Below are 19,243 nucleotides of genomic sequence, written 5' to 3'. Positions count from 1 at the left end.
CCTTGTAGGTTCCAGGCCCTTAAAAAAACGTGGATTTCATGATGACTGACAGTATAGCTCTGAATAAAAATAGAATGCTTTCTCTCCTCTTTCTGCATTCTCTAATAGGGATGAAGATGTACCAAGCAGTTAGCACTTTCTGTCTTTCTACATCATTAGTGAAATTGTCTTCATTCCTAACATGTATATTTTTGAAATCAGAAAGGAATGACCTGATCTGAATGTACATGCACGTGTTTGTTTCTTGTATGGAAACTCAGCAGTACATATAGATGCTGAATGACTCAATGAAAGCTATTAATATTTGGAACCCTAATTCTAATGTGTGCCCTTAAAAATCTTTCTGTAATTGTTTCAGATGATTATGAGCAATTTAAAAATATTAGACTCTAATATTGGTATGATTTAACACAAATAACTCGTCTCCCAAACCAGCAGCTGCTTCACTTGAGGGCTGAAATTATGTGAACTTTGAAAATCAAAAGATCTTTCTTAAATTATATTGAACCTTTAAGGTCTGCAGTGACATTTTGAGATTTTTCATGCACTTTATTGTTCCATTTATAAATCTTTTTAAGATACCTTTTAAATGTAAGCATGTAAATAACTTCGTCATCTGCTGAAAGATTGGCAGCCTAATGAAGTCTGTCTTGAGTGAAGGCTATTGTACTAGTATTTTAAAACCCTTGCACCTATTGAAAATTTAAATGACAACATGATCAAGTACAAGCTGTACCCAGAATCCATCCATCAGTAGGATGAATGCTTCTTAGAAGCGTATGCCACAAAGTGATGGAAGGAAACTATGGTACTGTTATTCCAGAATCAGCTACAACATACCGTCAGTGAGACTAGGTCACCCAGCAAACCAGTTTATTTAGAGAAATCAGAAAGTGAAGATATATTGTTCTGTTTAGGAAGAAGGAAGTCAACTGTGCACATGAATTTGGGTGCAATAAACTTCAAGCTAGATGCTGCAGTAGAGTTTGACTCCACCTCACCCAGTACACTAACACATCCTAGATAGAGCTGAGCCACCAGTTACAGGAAAAAGAACCCTACTGTGCTGGGTGAAAAACAACCATATCTCATGAGAGCACCTCATGATCTGCGCAAGAGAAATGGTCTTTCTCTGCTTTTTGAGAGACTAGATGTCTCTCAGGTCTTACGCAACTTCGCCCAGATCTTAGCAGTCCGTACCCACTGTCTTCTGAATATTGTACTTTTTGGCAAAATCACATTCCAGAGACACACAATTTGAGAAACCAAATATCAGTACTCCAGAGGCTTCAAGTCTGACCACTGAGCAACATCACAGCACGAAGTCAGTGGTATTAAAAGGCACGGTGCCTAAAAGGCATCTCTATAAAGACTTGTCCCTGACCTCTGAAAGTTCTTAAACAGCAGGGCTGCACACGTGGCAGACAGCACAATGTTAAAATTTCAAGGTCAAGGATTTCACCTTCCCACAAACCTCCACTTGCAGAGACCACCAAGATACAGAGGAATGCGAGATTCTATGAAAAGGGCTAGTGATGCATCTCACTGTATTTTTACCTCACATAGACTCACTTCCATTAGAAAATTGTCATAATGCTTATCAGAGGTTATTCATGTACAAAGAAGCAAAGGGATCAGACAAGGTAATGTTACAGATGAAAAATGGGTGGAGTGTTTATGTCTTGCTTGAAAAAAACTTGTCCCTTCATCTTACAGTCATTGTGATTTATTCATGCATCACCTTCAGTCTGAATTACTACAACACTTTGAGTTTGAAGGGGGCAAAAAGGCTCCAGCTCCACCTTAACGGAGGCTGGTGAAATTTAACCTCTTCAGTGGCTCTACAAAGCCCCACTGGAAAAGCCAACCCTTAGTACAACCTTATCTTCAAAAGCCAACCCTTATCTTCAAGGCTGCAGCAACTCAGAACTTTGCTACAGTAACTAAGTACCTTTGTTTATTGCTCAGCAGACAATCTGTATTCATGAGATGGGAGTGACAACATCACCAGGATAAATCTGATGATCTGACAGTTCATTATTTTCGTTGTAGGGCCGCAACTGTTGATTTTCTGGAAGTCAGTTCAAACTGGGGGCTAACCACTTGCAACTGGACAAAGACTGCCCACTGCCTTCTGAAAATGGTGGTAGGAAAGAAAAAGGAAAAAAAAAAACAAACGCCTTATGTATGTACACTCCTCACAAATTGTCATTTACCAGAGAGAGAAGAAGAGCACAGTTAACTATGTCTTGTAGCTTCTGTCTGGGCAGCTGCAAGAGATCCTTCACACCTGTACTTAACTATCCTCCCTCCCTCCCTCCTATCCATAGCACAATGGTCTACAAGCTTGCAGATTCTCTTTTTTTTTCCTTGGTTTTTTTTTTGAGAGCCACAGAAGTTTGGTCCAGAGATGATGGGTTAACTGTCAGGGAGAGCGGAAGGGCTCTGCTCAGTGCCAGTGGAGAAGACGCAACAGAACTGACAACTATCTCAACTACCTGTACGGGCTGGCAGTGCGTGTGGGACTGTTCGTGCTAGGCCTTCTCATTTGTGTGTATGTTTCCAGTTAAAATTCTGGTTTTTAAGGCTGGTCTTGCAGTGTGTGTCACGAGAGCTGGGCTGCAGAAGAGAACAGCAAAAAGGCAGTGCTCTCCAGGCTCTGTAGAGGCTGTGTGAGGAGAGGCCAGAAGGCTGCATTGCATCCAGCTCGGGAAGGCATATTGCACAGAACTGGAGAGCTGGAGAAACAGCTGATAGTTTCCCAGATTTCTAGACAAGCTGTTCTAAATACAGTTCACAAAATTCTTTAAGCAGTCCATCTGTGAAGGGACACAACAAGCAACGAAACTCTACAGAAATGTGAAAAGCCAAATATGCACCAGGGAGCAGCAGAATGACTCTGGACCAGATGTCCACGAGCTCCAGCCCCACCAGCAGCAGCTGTGGTGCTCCTGTCCCTGTGGAGTCAAACACACCACTCAATTATCGCTGCAGATCTGAAGCTCCAGGGGTAAATAAAATATTTTCTTACTGGTGACTATCTCATCGAAATACGCACAAGCAGCACTATGGCTCTGGGGACTGAAAAGCAGTTGGTTAATCTTAGCAGTAAGGTGGGAACTCACAGAGAGATTTCATTCAACCTCACTAAGTCTGTCTTCCTGTGAAACTATGTATCAGTTTCTAAAAAGGGCACTTGAATGACTCCCTGTGATTCTCAGATGAAAGGCTAGCTGAGGAGAATGAACCAGGCCTTTAAAAAAACTAAACACTCTGTACACAGAACCAGACAGTGGGACATATGGTTCTCCCTACTTTTACTTACAAATCAGAAAGTCGAATAAATTTTTGCCATTGAGTGGCTGAATGTGGGCTGGTCTTCTGGCTGCCAACTTTAATGAAAGAAGTGTGGGAGGAACAAACCCTGGTTCCTCACAGAAGTCCTAAACTGGCAGAGAACTCTCAGGAGAAAATTTCTACTACATGTTCATAAGAAAGGCAACCTGATAAACCAAGTAAAGTCAGAAATGCTATCGCACAGAGTGGAAGTAAAGTTCCGTTTTTTTCCAAGATAAGATTATTGATCATCTGTAAGGGCTGTTTGCTGCAAGTAGGCAACTGGAGCCTGTTGGTGAGGTAAGAAAGGTGAAGGTCTTCCGTACCGATTCACTAGAACAAGAAAAAAAGGTGTGAGCCTGGGTCATACTTTCTCAATCGGGTGAAACACACCTGATGACGCACAGTCCTTGCTTTAAAAATGCTGGGGGAGGCAGAAACCTGATTGAAAGATCAGGGGCCTGACAGCAAATCAAGCTGTGGAGTTAGGTCACTGTTTTTGGCAATTTTGTGACATAGGTCCGCTTAGGTCTGGATGGGGTAGTAGGCTGCAGCACATGACACTGTAGGGCCACAAGGGTTCACAGTAGAACTCAAAGCACATGATACCTAAGATGGAGCTGGAAAGAAAGGGAATTATGGCACAAGGAGAATGTTAGTGAGTTAATATGCTGTCCTGGAACCAATAAACACTTGTGTAGAAAACCAGGGAAAACTGATGATAGACAGTTTTGGAAGCAGAATTCTACAGCTGATAAATAGCTCGTGTCCTACTACGCTACCAGATGGGTAAAGGATACAAAACATGTTAATGCACAAAAATCTCACCAAAGGTAGGTTAGATATCAGCAGTTTTCCCTAAGAGAGGGATCCAAATATAAGACAGCTTTTAGCACTTCTCCAGGGTGTATCTCAGGTGCGCCTTTTGGCCTACGTGGGCTGTAATCCCAGAGCCAGCAATTAAACTGCAAATCCAGACTGCTTTTCGCAGAAAGAACTAGTTGAAAGTGGAACTTACAGATTTAGTCTTTGTATACTGGAAGGAAAAACGTGCACTAGCACTTTCCTCTTGTGAGAAAACAGAGACTGGTGATTTGAAGTGTGCACTCAATAAGTGCAAGGAAAGTAAAGCAGTTTAATAAGTTCTCTAAACTCATCATTTGGAGCTTCTGCACAAAGAAGAGGTTGACAAAATTAATGTTAGGTGCAGTTACAGATTTTCGTAAGTAAGACACTCCTTGCATAGGGAAGACTAATAATTTTAAATACATCCAAACTCCTGGGCTAAAAACTAATGCTTTAGTCCAGCAGTTCTAGCCATGGAAAGGTTCCCTGAGATTAAACTAGGGTTAATACAATTTCTTGCTAGGGACTAAAGTTTCACTCACGATGAGGGTCCTACAGTTTTTTAAGGTAGAAATTTGGTGTGCTTCCTGTCAAATTTTTCAGGGGGGCAGTGGGACTGGGAAAGCGAGAGGCTGTTTAAAATATAAGGGATATTTAAGTGAAACGTAAATGATGTAAAGACCCACGGCGATCCTTTCACAAGATGAAACTCATCTCCACACATCGTTACAGCTGATTCTGTGGCACGCATACCACAGTAAGCTTGTAAACTGTGATACCGGTTTTCAGGGAAATGTCTCTGAACCTAGCTATCACGGCTGAGCTGGAAACCAGATCTTCCAGAAAATGAAGCACAGGAGGGAGATACAGTGAAGAAGGCAACAGCAACATCAGAGGCCAAGAGCGGCTGACTCAGGGAGACTACTACTGACAAAGTGGGCAAAGTCCCACTGAAACACATGGCAAAACTTCAGTGCAGGTCACTGTTAGTCCCCTTAGCAAAACTTGAATTATCCAGCCTGTTCTTAGCATAGAACAAAAGGTGGAGAAAAGGTTATGCCGAGCCAAAATGGTCTCTCTGGCTTCTCTCCAGACCTTTTTGTCAACAGTTTGAATGGAACACCAGAGGCATATGTGATTCATACCAAGCTCCTTACACACAAGAATATGTGTTCAATATCACGGTCCACTTCCACAGCTACGGAAGACCCAGTATACACGTAAACACTCAGCTATGGAACTGGAAAAGATTTTTTCTCTGGTTTTCTCATGGATGAATAATGCTGTTTCTCAGACATAAAATGAAAAGCATCCCTATCTGAGAAACACTGAAGTTACACATGCTAGCTGAGACACAGGGGTTTGTCCCTAATTATTTCGTGATTTTGAATGTACTAGTAATGTAGTCATTCGCTCAAATGAAGTCATTTGCAGACATAACCTGACAATGCACATTGTCCCCAGAAGAGTTTGTAAAGATATGTGGCATTCACAGCCAGCTGGAACATACCTAAATTTAACAACAACAACAAAGCTTGCTCTCTGAAACCATCCTGAAATCATCTTTATGAGTGAGGAATAATTCCTCAGCACAGGGGTGAGTTTCCAGAAAGTAAGCAGAAATCAAACTGGCACCCAGCCGGAACATAAGAAAAACACAGTAACAGAAGAGAGGAGAGTATCTATTCAGGAGAAACCAAATGATGCTAGCCCATCACCCAGTGTGAGCTCTGGAAAGATGTCCTATTTGTCATCGCTGGAAGAACACTAAAAATACAGCGAAGCAGTGAGAGGTGCCTCTGGACGAGGCTTTTAAGGTGCTCTGTTAGAAGCTCATCACACCGCTCCATTGCTACAGAAGAAGGGGCAGGACTGCCCTTCTGCAGAGTCACGTCAAGCCTCACAGAGCTCCACAGCAGTTCTTGGCTTCAGCTGTGCTCGTATGACCCAGGCACATATGCTCCTAGGTGTAGGAGGCCTCTACACAAAGATACTCGAGTGAAAAAAGGGAAGCGTTCCAGCTGAAGAAGCACATACCTGCACTTGTAGATCCGATTCCTGCAGTGAGCACTGAACGTGGCATAATCTTTACTGCATACTTGAGAAACTGAGATTTCCCTGTACCTGGGTCTCCAACCAGCAAAAGATGCGATTCACCTTGGGGGAAAACATCGATGTAGGAGTTGACAGTTTATATACAGAGAACGATATACACAAAATCCTCAGAATTAAATAATGCTTCTCATTATAACCTAACATTTAGCACTACATATACATCACAATATGTAGTTCTGTTTAAGACCGCACTGTTTATTGGGTGCAATTATTAAACATCCTGTTTAATAAAAGCATCTGGACATATTGCTGCACCGAATACCTACAATTAAATTTTTCTAAAATATTAGCAGGTATTTGACATACTTCCCATAATGTGAGTTCTTACATTTTATAATACTCATTTCTTAGACTCAACTCACTCTTTAACATGAAACAAAAGGATACGAGAGTTTAGTAACCATTTCACTATTCAGTTACTTTAATTATTGCAAAAAGGACAAATAAAATCAGCAGGCTGTTTTTTTTAACTAATTCTGTTATGATGCCAACAGTTATACAACTTAGTAATTTCAAAACAATGAAATTACAGAAGTCAATAATTTGGCTGCTACAATCTCACTGAAATGCTCTAAAATTATTTCAATTGTTGTATGAATACAACTTCAATTCAAATATAAAGTCTCTAACTTTATATAGCTGCTGGAGCATTAAGAAAATCCTGTATTTGTATACACAGACATACTATTTTAGAATTATTATGACCTACATAGATTATGACCTGCACACCACCTGGCACATGCCATATTTGCCATCTAATAACAACAGAAGGAGAATCAGCAGGCAGATAACTTACAGTAACAGAAGTAAGCGAGATGTGCTGACAATCACAGATGGAAAAGTCTGGCATTAGGAAGTAAAATGAATCCTTTAATTTTTCCTTTCAATGTATGATAGTAATCAACATTAAGGTAATGTTAATATTCCATTGTTTGATGCCAAATACTGCTGGGCATATTGTACCAGAAATCATTTTAAATTGTCACTTACACAATAAAAAGTGAGTTTATGTTTTATCTAAAATAACTGCCTTTAATATTCTACATAATGGAATCTTGAATGCCTGCTTTTATTTTTATTTGGGAAAAATTAAAATAAAAAGAGGAAGTCTAGACACCCACTTTATGTGTCTAAGATTCTGGAAGAGCATTCAGCATTGATCAAAAATTGCTCTCCCTCAAGCAAATGGGATTAATACATTTCCAAAACTTTATTGGTTTGATTTTGGAGGGGTAAAGAAACATGGGTGAAGTCAGGGATGGGAACGACTGTTGGAAAGATTGTGATACTATGAGAAACAATACCAACCTCTGATTCGAGTCCCAGTAGCATCAGTCCTCTGGACACCACCAGCAAGCACCATGGCTACGGCCAGCTTCACCAGGTACAGTCCAAACACTTGAGGACATAAGCTAGCCAAAATTTCATTCCTCCCTGGAACAGGAGCAAAAAGTGGCACTCAGCACTGCCCTGGTTTCACATGGACTCCTGCGTACACTTAAAGTCCTGCGTACACTGACAAAAAATTGTCCCATGTCCACAGTCCTACACACACTCAGAAATAATTTGGGTCTCCTTCCTGAACAGGAGGAGATGTTTTTATTATTTTATATTTGAAATGAGACCCAAAGAAGTTGTTGAATCCAAATTTCCTTCATTTCCTACAGTCTTCTGGGAGCAAAAAGTGGCACTCAGCACTGCCCTGGTTTCACATGGACTCCTGCGTACACTTAAAGTCCTGCGTACACTGACAAAAAATTGTCCCATGTCCACAGTCCTACACACACTCAGAAATAATTTGGGTCTCCTTCCTGAACAAGAGGAGATGTTTTTTATTATTTTATTTTTGAAATGAGACCCAAAGCAGTTGTTGGATCCAAACTTCCTTCATTGTATAGAAGTCTTCTGCTGTCACAAGTAGCAAAGCCAACCCTATCACAACATAAGGAATGTACGGTCTGGATATTGTGAGGAAAGGCACTAATGAAACGCCATCGTGCCAATTCTTCTATTTCACAGATAAAAGCATAGGGGCTATGAAGGACAGAATTTAAAAATTTCCAGACTTGAACATATCCCCTTGAAAGCTGGTGTGTTGTACATTTAGGAAAACTGAAAAAATCCCATCTAACATTTGAAGTATTTTTCCCTAAGCCTGTGCAACTACAGCGTGGCTCAGTTTCTCATTTTTTTCTTGAATCTCCTTCTCCTTTGACCCTTTTGTGTCAAAAGTCCGTTTCCTCCTCTCTACCATAGTCCCTTTCCAGCTATGATAATGCTGTTGGCTTGGAAGGTGTGCAACAGAATTAATTCCATCCTTTGGGATTCTGACACTAACAGCACATAGGGGTTTAATGCCACACATTACTCCCATTGCTGAGGAATAAAGCAGAGGGACCAATTTTGAGTTCTCATGGTACTGGTAAAATATGTAGGCAGCTAACACATGACCTGAGGCATACGTGTTTCTTGTGTAGGTCTTCTGAAGGAATTAACACATCTTTGTCCAAAAAAGAAATTTTAACAATTTTGATCAGCCATACCATAACTCAAGATTTAACTCCTGTCCTGACTTGAGCTAAACAGAACCGATTCTGATCAGCAATTTTACTTTTCAGCTTGGTCTCTTCTGAGAGGCTGCACTTTCTGAAGTAAACAGTGTGTTTCTGCAGACAGTGTGTGCTACTAGCAGTGGTAACACCTGATGTTTATTGTTGCTGCCAAGGACCGAGATGCAGAAAGGCTCTTACTTACACTTGCTCCTATAGTGACCAAGGTCACTGCTGGATCTTGTGTCACATGCTGAGGGGGCCGGGAAGTAAAAGGGTCATGAGGACCTGAAAAGTTGCACCTCTAAGGAGGGACAGACAGGAGATGTGACCCAAACCTGACCAAAAACGTGTTACATTCCATATACATCATATTCAGTATAAAGCTGAGGGATCACGGAGGCTGCATCCCCCTCTTTAATGGCCAGTGTCTGAGGAGGACTCCATCCAACTTCCTGCCTTTGATTCCAATCCTGAGTTCCCAAATCCAGCTCCTGTATCCATCTCCCCTCTGCCGCTGACGCTGGGGCTTCCCCAGTGGTGCCTGCTCTGCAGGATCAGTGGGGTTCGCTATTGGGTTATGGTAGTTTGGTTCGATATTGGTTTGTACATATTTCCATGTAGCTCATTATTTTAGTTTATTTTTATTTATTCCATTGTTTTCATCACTTCCCTATTAGTTCTACTATTGCTTTATTAAAGCTGTTCTAGATTTCTTTTCAATCTGTAAGTCTCTGCCTTATTCCCCTTCCCCACACTTTTGGGGAGGCAGAGGGATTATTAGAGACCATCTGTCCATTGGTGAGTGACGGGCACAGGCCTAACTCTTGACGCTCCACAGCTGCTTCTGCCTGGCTTCAGATTCATCTGCCTCGTCAGTGCTCAGTAGTTCTGCTACTTCCTAGACAGTACCCAGAAAAAATAAAGTCACTTGCATAAGTTGTCTTAGAGGCCTGCCATGGTAGACTCTGTGCGGACACCAAGTACACAGCATCAGGAAATGACTGACATAAAAAGCAGTAGTAGCTACCATTATCTCTTGAAAAATAGTACATACACACACACGTCCTGTTGTGAAATGGCCTGTATCTTAGACTCTTTAGACAAATTTGATCTTTCCCCCTGAATTCAACTCAGATTGAGGCAAACAACCTGAAACAGACGTCTTGGGCAGTGGGGGTCCTTCTAATTGCCACCTTGATTTTCTCGTAGATACTTCATATTAATTTATTTATTCTGAATGGGTAGTAACATTGCATAAAACCATATTGCACCCTGCCAGCTCCCAAAAATTGTCCTGAGAATGAAAGATTAAAGGGAATCTTCAAAGTGGATCCTGAACTACTTTCTGAACAGTACTAACCAGGGTGATAAGAAATGTTCTCATTCCAAACAGCAGGAGACTAGCAATTATAAACTGCTTTCCAGGAAATATGGTTCTGAGGAATCTTTGCCACTGACAACGATTGCCAATTTCTTATGCGAGCACACTAATTTTTAAGCTGACACGGGCAGCATTCCCACCTGCTTTTCCTCCTGTTTGTCCTTTAAGAAGAAAGACTAAGTCCTTTTCAAGGTTTTAAAAGACAGAGTGTTAGCCTGAGACAGTTCAGTGACAGAGACCCTAAAGAGTCCACTGAGATTCCCTGGGGCTCAGGAGGAGACACCCAGACTACAGAGAGGGAGAGAGTTCCAGACACAACTCCTGCGAGTTCCGAGGTGGCTGACTGCAGACCACAGTAGGTTTAGGAGCCACTAAACACTCTGGCTGCGCTGGAAGCCACTGTGAATTGGGAAACTCTTTTCATATTTGACAGGAGGTCCCACAGCACCTAAATCAAGGGTCTAGGCATCCAAGAGTTAGGTTAAAGATGAGATATGCTAAGCTCTATGGTAAAGATTCACAGCTTAATTTGAGATGCAGAGACAGTGAGTCAGATCTCACGCCCCAGAGTCAACAGCTATGCTGACTAAAAGCAGATCTGGTCCGTGCTATTTCTTCTGAGAGGTATGCTTTTTGTTTCTTGATTTTAAAGCGCTTTCATTTTCCTCCCTGATGCTTATATTATTTCTTGTTAATATATGTTCCACAAAACATTTGAGTAGAAAGCTCAAAAGAAGGAAGATCAATGCAGTTTCGTACTTTTTTTTCCCAGTAACATCAAAGTAAGAATTTTGTGTTCCTGTAGTGGAAAAACACATTTTTGGAGGAACAGGTGGTAGGGTAGGGTAATGGGAGAAAAATGTGTGCAGTCACTGTATTTTTACTCCTGGTTTCATCTATATCTGAACATGTGTCCTAGTTAAAAGCTTTCAACTACTAACCTGCTAAGGGATCATCCCTATGCTTTTCCCAGAAGTCTTCAAATTCCTTGCGGACTTCTCCATCAATTACAACTCCTGCTAGCTGCTCATTATTTACTTTAATATAGTTGGCTTTCAAAACAAGCTCCAAGTCACAGCGTGCATCCTCACGGAAAGGTTTCCACCTCTGCATTACCACTCCATACACTGTGATGTCATCTCCTGGAGGTAACAACAAAAATTAGTAAAATCACATCTGACTTGAGATACCAGATATGTCAGGTGTAATGCATAGTAACACAACAGAGATCCTGTGTTACAGTTAATAAGGTTAAAGAACCTCAACAACAAAAAGCAAACCTCCCGCAGTTACTGGAAGTCTAAAACAAACATTAAGTGGACTGCTTATGCCTCTGGTAGGAAGTTGCTATGCCTTTCTATTTATGTTTAAAGTAAGTGAATTCTTAAAGGTATAATTTGCGGTAAAACTGTACAAGGTCTTCTTTTAGTTAGATTTATTATTAAAAATAGTCAAAACTTATTTGACTCCTGGTAACCTTTGCAATGAATCCCAGGACCACTCGTTAGTATTCTGGCCACAGCGTTCTTCTGAGAAAGAACATCCAGAAATTAATTTCTTGTGGGGATGTGCATATCTGAGAATTTTTTGCCTATTCTTCATCCATTCTCCTGCCAATTAGCTTCCTTTCTGAATGCCAAGTAGCTTTTTCCACCTGCAGCACTCCTTAGCTAGGAGGTGAGGTTACCCAGCTCTGCAAACCTACAGAGGGGCACCACACACTGTGTGATGGTGTGGACCAATATCCTCAAGAGGTCTGGTGTTCCCACACTGAACAAGATTTAATATATTTCCTGTATGTCACAACACATTACTTATCAAAAGTGATCCATCAAACAGTCAAGGTGTAACACGGGGATGTATGGCATTTTTAGAATAGTCTTCAACTGCCATGCTAACGTCCAAGCTGAAAGAGCAAGACGTCATGAACATGTCTCAATCAACAAGGCCACAGCACTGACAGCCTGCTTGGTAAAGATTCATCTCAAATGGAAAAATAAAAATGCTCGTGGTACAAGCACACGTGATATATGCTGTATCCTCACCAGACTTGCAGCTGTCCACTAAGTCATCTTCCAGAACAACGACCATGCACCGAGGGATGCTTCCAACAGACAGTCTTTGAACCTACGAGACAGGAAGGTAACGCACTTCTTGAGAACAGCACCTTTCAGAAGCCATTTAGAGCTGCTCTGGCTTAAGGACCTACATTCCTTTCCTGGAACTGAGACCAGTCCTCGCTTACCTCACAGAGCTCACACAGTAAGCATGCCACTGCTGCCACGAACTTAACAATGCAAGTTTAATGCTGATATTAATGGGAATGGGTGTAGGTATTAGATTAGCTGAAGGTGCTCAGTCGTGGGAGGTGCTGTGTGATTTCAGTATCTTGTTGAAGAAAGCTCACTAAAAGGGGTGAGTTGAAAGTGATGATTTTTTTTTTTTTAATAACATGAGATATTTTTAGATACTTCTTCAAGACGAGAAGTTTACTTTGGGTACTGAAGGATGTCCATAGGCTAGATAACGCTTCTCTGAAGTATATACTAAAAGACTATTCTCCATATTCTTCTGGTATTTAACCATAATTTGACAGGTTGAGATGTAAGTTTATACCTAGGTATCAAGACTTTAATTAACAACAAGAAAAAACAAATCACACACAACCAGACAAATGTACATTGACAAATGTGCCGGTAACTCCTGTAATTCTTTTTCTTTTCTCCAGGGCAAAGCCTATGCAATTTTGTCACAGTCTATTTCTAACCAGCAATCTTTCACAGAACCACAGAACGGTAGGGGCTGGAAGGGATGTCTGAAGATCATCTGGTCCAATGCCCAACACTTTCCATTCACCCTTTAGGTTTGCAATAGTTTTTAGAATATCCACTGCACAAGAATAACAATGAGTAGCACCTTTTCATTCTGCAGCACAGGTCAGACATGCTAGAATTCTAGTTTTATTCACCTTCTATTGCCTAGGAAGGTTAATTCTGCCTTGTGTATTACCTAAATGGCCACAGGCAGTTCACATCACTGACAGTACTGGCGGCACATACACAGTTACTTGCAGAGCTCAGTAGGAAACACAACTGAAATTCATTCCTGGTTTAACTTTATTGTGTTTAATAAGCTCATGCTGCCGAAAATCCTTCCCATCATAGAGATCTGTGTGTTGCACAGTAAAAAAAAAAAAAAAAAAAAAAAGTGTTAGAGAAACTATATGTCAGAAACAATCATTATACGAACATGCGACATTTCCTAGGAAATTTTTATTCCCCTATATTTTTTGCTATTCTGAACTTTGAAGAGCTTCATTTCCAATTTCATACATTTCTGCTTTCATATACCTTGAGAGTAGATTAGCACCACTGTCCTCTTAAATTATAAGATCAAAATCCTGAAGATATCTTAATTCTTTTTGTACTAGTGACATCTCTACCTCAATGTCTTCCTGTTTTCTCCATGGTTTGTTTATGTGTTTGGGTTTTTTACCTGTTCCTGAATTTTAATTTCTTGATAGTCTCTGCAGCAGGTAGAAGAGGTTGTTCCAGAGAGACACGTGAACTTGGTGGAGTTGCAGCCTTCTTCATTACGACAGGCCGACGGGCGACAGAATGCATAGTACTGTTCAAAGTCAGCCTTGACGACAAACACGTGCTTGCACTTGTTGCAGATATAATTTCGTTCAAACTCCAAAACTTTCACCGAACTGGTACGTATGACAGTCCCAGTAACAGACAAAAAGTGACCCACATCCCTGCTTTTAGGAATGTGCTCTCGAGTCAGCTCTGGGCAAACAGGCAAACCTGTTAAACAAAAACATGTGCAGCATAAGGCTCTGCATGTAAAACATGGGCTTAGAATGCAGTTAAACAGAAAGAACAGAAAAAATGCCAGATATAGTCACAGCATCACAGAGTTGCCTAGATTGGAAAAGACCTTTAAGGCCACTGAGTCCAGCCATTAACTAACAAGTCCGCAGCTAAACCATATCCCTACGCACTTTGTCTACACAACTCTTAAATACCTCCAGGGATGGGAACTCCACCACTGCCCTGAGCAAACTGTCCCAGTGCCTGATAACCCTTTCAGTAAAGAAATTGTTCCTAATATCCAACATAATCTTCCCTTGGTGCAACTTGAGGCCATTTCCTCTCACCTTATCACTTGTTACCTGGTTGAACAAACCGATCCCCACCTTGCTACAACCTCCTTTCAGGTAGTTGTAGAGAGGAATAAAGTCTCCCCTCAACCTCCTCTTCTCCAGGCTCAACAATCCCTGTTCCCTCAGCTGCTCCTCACAGGAATTGTTCTTGAGGCCCTTCACCAGCATCGTTGCCCTTCTCTGGACACGCTCCAGCACCTCAATGTCTTTCTTGAGGGGCCCAAAACTGAATATGGTAACAAATTAACATACATATTAACAGTAGCCACTGTGATTACTGGGTCATAAACGTGATTACTTAATTCATCTATTGTACCATAACTCTGATTCACTGGCCTCTGAGAGCGAATATCATCAGACCCTGAGCATTAACTGAAAATGTTGCCATTTTGCTCTCCTACTCTTGCCAAGGGCTGAATAGTCATGAACAGTTCCCATTCATGAAAATAGATCCCAGTGTTCTCAGATCTATTTATTAATTTAAATGGTCTTTTGGCAAATGCCATTTATTCTACAGCTGGCTTATCTGCATTACAAAATTTTAGTTATGCCTCTTCATTGTGGTTCAATGTTATTCCCACAGTTAAGCAAGCGTAACTCCTAATTTTGTGTGAATTCTCAAGTCTAAGCAAATCTAAAATTCATAGCCTGTGAACATTTGACCTTGAATCCACAGTGCATAGCTCAAGCACATCAAGCACAAGGAAGATGGTGTAAAAACAATATAAAGGCGTCCCAAAAACAAAGCAAATTCACTTGTACGTTCAAAGGAACAGTGAGGGAACATTTCTGTGGCACTTGCTCTCCCTTAATTCCACACCGACAGCCAGTTCCATGGGGTGTGCTGATCCCGCCGCAGGGCTCACCCCTGCGACCGCCACTTTGCACCTCAGCAGCTGAAATCCTCTGGAAGATTAATCTGCCTCAACAGCCTACAAAGTCTATACAAAAATAAATGGTCTCTGAAATGCACACCTGAAGCCAGCATCAACACGTCACCTCTTCCAAAGTCAGCACAGGAACTATAAGATATGAATTATTATCGTCTTAAAAAGAAACTACTTGCTCTTAAAATAATTTTTTTCATTTTACTTCCCAAATAGAGCTAGTAAATAGCTTATAATTCTGCTGGAAAATTACATTTCTAAGGGGACTAAAACTATCTATGCATTTAGGTAAAATATTCTTAGCAGCTTTGGCTGTTAAAAAAAAAAAAAAAAGATATCATATATTTATTTCAGTGGTTTAAAACCACATGATTTATTTCAGATAAGCTGAAACACTCTGTTTTGATGCTTTTAAGCAAAGTGTTTGACCTTTTGCTTTTGTTTAAAGAAAATATTTTTAAATATTAAGCTAACTTTAAAAGGTAAAAGAATAAAGTAAAAAAAATAAAATAGAAAGGAATTAAATAATTTGGAAAATAAATAAAGTATTATGTAGAACTGCAAACAAATGCTTCTAATTTGTCTGTAACAAAGCTATTTAGGTGTTCTGCCAAACCTGTTGAAAATTCTTTTTCTCCCACAGGTTTACATTTTTATATTTCTTTTCCTGAACTGAATAGAATCAATTATTTTTACAGCTGTTTTGGCATCTCTTTTTTTCCCAGCTCGGAATTGGTGCAGCTCAACAACCTTTGCAAAATATAACACATCCTACACTAGAGAGAGCTGCAGCACTGTTGTCAGGATATATAATATGACCATCTCTGTGAATATTGAAGAGACAAGAGTCAGGACCAGGCAAAAAAAAAAAAAAAAAAAGAGCCTTCATTCTGATCATATCAGACTGCTTTAATAGAGTATGTGCCTCTCTGAATCAGTTTTACCATATTATCAACAATGTGTAAAACTGAACTACTAGGAGTGGGTTGGTCACTTCTAGTACAGTGGTGCTCAGGCTAATGGTAAGTCAGGAAAATTCTTTTACTCAATTTGTAGCAAAACGAGGTTACACAAATTTCTACAACGCTAAAATTCAGATAAAAGAACTTAATCTCTTTCTTTCTCCAGTGAACCTGGGATAATCACTGATTAATAATGACTGCATATTCACATTCTCCAAATCCTTCTTTGGACTTCTAGGAGCCCTGCCCGTACCAGCCTGAGCGCGCGCTAAGATTGCACGCTTGTACCCTGCACAAGCAAAACCACTTTTCCTCACTTCAGCCCAAGGCCAACACCCGGATCCCCTCGGCCCCACTCCAGGCAGCTGCTGCTGCTCCCGCCGAGAAAAGCGTGCTGCCGCCTCCTCCTCCTCACTCCTGCTGGACGCAGGGGTGGGAAGACGCACTCCAAGCTGAGAATCCTGAAGGCAATCAGAACCCAATATCCACTGAAAAGGGCAATGGTATCATGGGGAAATATGAGTGGAAAAAAGCCTGCAGGTCATTTAGGTTATTGGGTTTTGTGTCTTCAGCAGCCATCCTTTCCGTGGTACAGAACATAAACCAAACTACACGGACAGATGTTTTTTTGATTCAGGTGGACCATGCGAGGATAACCACTCCCTGTTCTTCTTCAGTTTCCCTCAAGTTTAGTGATGGAGTAATTTGCAAGCCTGATGATTAACTTTTTCCATCAATGATCAGTCAGGCTTGCTTTTAACAGTTATTCAAACTGTTTGACAGAACACGGCTCATTTTGCCTCACGTTGATTAGGGAATATTCAGACAAAACTCCACTGTGCGAGGAATGGTCAGCTCCAGCAACAGGCTGATAATACAAGCAGGACTGTCTTAAAGACGTAGCTACTCATACAGCAAACATCTGCCACTTGCTTTACTCGTTCCAGTACTTCCTGGTAGCCTATAAAATAATTGTAGTTGGAGTAAAAATAATCCTGCTCTGATGCTGAAGCTCTGATGGAGGCAAATGCAGTGACAGAAATGCGTCCTGGAACACTGTGGAAAAGGTTTTAATTCACTCCTAATTTTATAGGTACAGGGAGATGCTAGATATCTCAAAATAGAGGCCATGCTTTTATGCCACATGTCAGCGATTGCACACAAACTCTGTAACACCTAAACAGCTAGCAAGCCCTTTTGGGTTTTCACACAGACTCACACAGAATCACACAGAATGTCAGGGGTTGGAAGGGACCTCAAAAGATCATCTAGTCCAGCCCCGCTGCCAGAGCAGGATCACCTACAGTAGGTCACACAGGACCGTTTCCAGGTGGGTTTTGAATGTCTCCAGAGAAGGAGACTCCACAATCTCCCTGGGCAGCCTGTGCCAGTGCTCTGTCACCCTCGTGATGTGTTGTTTTTGTGAAGTGTCATGAAGTGTTGTTTTTGTTTGGTTTTGTTTTTCCCTAAAAGTCTTGACAAAATACCATTATGGGAGCCACAGGCTAATTGTATTTCTGATATATGTGTTCTAATGACAGCATTTTTAATAAATTTTACTTGGGAGGAACACATCTATTTAACAACCGTGATTCATCCATGTTCAAGCTGCCAAAAGACCCAGTGATCACAAACCACTCCAATATGGGGCACAGTGGAATGTCAAACCAGGACACAGGGAAACACAGGTCACAAGCTCTTGGCTTTGCAGACTAGATAGTTCCAAATAGTTACAATCAGAAATGACCATAAAGGACTGTACCACTGCTGACCTCAGTTTCCCACAACTGGCAAAACAGGCATTTTAACCCCAGAACCTGCACTCCATGCTTACCAGACCTCAAAGCTAGTAAAAAATTGCTAGTAACAAGAAAATACGGCATATCAACTGATGGGAAAAAAAAGGACAAAATCATCTAATATTGATCATGCCTTGTAACAGTTCATTCCAATTTCATAATAAGTAATTTTATAATAATTAATTAAGCATAAAATTTGACAATTTCAGACAAGGCAACTCAAAATTTAGACTCTGCATCTTCTAGGAGATGGCTGGAGCCAATAAAGACCATGAGTCAAATGACATGATAAGTAAGTCAACTTGAAAGAAAATGTATGAACTGCATGTCTTCATAGAATCATAGAATGGTTTGGGTTGGAAAGGACCTTAAAGATTATCTAGTTCCATCCCCCCTGCCATGGGCAGGGACACCTCCTACTAGCTCAGGTTGCTCAAAGCCCCATCCAGCCTGGCCTTGAGCACTTCCAGGGCAGCGGTTTCCACAACTTCCCTGTGCCACAACTTCCAGTGTCTTCCACAACTTCCCTGCGCCTTCCCTGTTCTGGTGCTTCACCATAAGCACAGAAATTCTTTTCTTCCTACAAAAATCTTCTCCTAAAATTTCTTCTATTTTTTTCTTCTTTAGACCTTCTGGCTAACAAGAGAAATAACACGAGACCAGCCGCTGATCTGATGAGCATTCTTCTCCCAGGAAGGCTTTAGTGTAAGTCCCGACCCTGCCACAAACGCCAACCACCACATGCCTGCCATCAGCGACAGCCACAGCTTTTTCTCCAGGTCGGTCTACACAACTCTATGTGTTTGCACGTGGTCTTTTCTGTTTAATAAACGCCAGCTTCACACCCCCAGCTTTCAGGACGATGACTCAGGTTCACTGATTCCCAGGCCAGGGTTAAGGTAGCTCACACCAAAGATCCAAACACCAGTTTTATTTATCAGTCACCTAACAACGATGTATTTCAACTGTCCACTTAGTGCAATCAACATGCCTCACAACAACGAGCTATCAGCAAGCTATTAGCAAGCCTTGCCAGAGCTAGCCTTTTGTTAAAGCTAGCCCTCGGATCTAGCAATGACCCCGGCACACGCAGCCATTTTCTAGTAGTGGGCGAACAGTGCCCAACTTCCCGGGTGCGCACCTTTTACACAGTCACGTTCCCATCACATTGTTTTTTAGCCCCTGTGGAAAATTACC

The 19,243-nt window shown here is 41.2% G+C and overlaps 1 protein-coding gene across 1 annotated transcript; it reads right to left on the bottom strand.

Moving 5' to 3' along the window:
* Positions 1-5,321: 5,321 nt before the first annotated feature.
* On the bottom strand, positions 5,322-16,708 carry LOC104281111 (DNA helicase MCM9-like; the record flags this gene model as incomplete). Its single annotated transcript, XM_009878987.1, has 7 exons — positions 5,322-5,380; positions 6,220-6,339; positions 7,606-7,731; positions 11,172-11,372; positions 12,276-12,357; positions 13,726-14,071; positions 16,565-16,708. Coding segments are annotated over 7 exons (1,078 nt in total), but the record flags the coding sequence as incomplete, so codon positions are not given.
* Between the last annotated feature and the right edge of the window lie 2,535 nt (positions 16,709-19,243).

The sequence above is a fragment of the Apaloderma vittatum genome, unplaced genomic scaffold (genome assembly GCF_000703405.1).
Source record: "Apaloderma vittatum isolate BGI_N311 unplaced genomic scaffold, ASM70340v1 scaffold19411, whole genome shotgun sequence".
In the NCBI taxonomy this organism is placed as follows: Eukaryota; Metazoa; Chordata; class Aves; order Trogoniformes; family Trogonidae; genus Apaloderma; species Apaloderma vittatum.
This window is presented reverse-complemented; position numbering and strand designations above follow the sequence as displayed.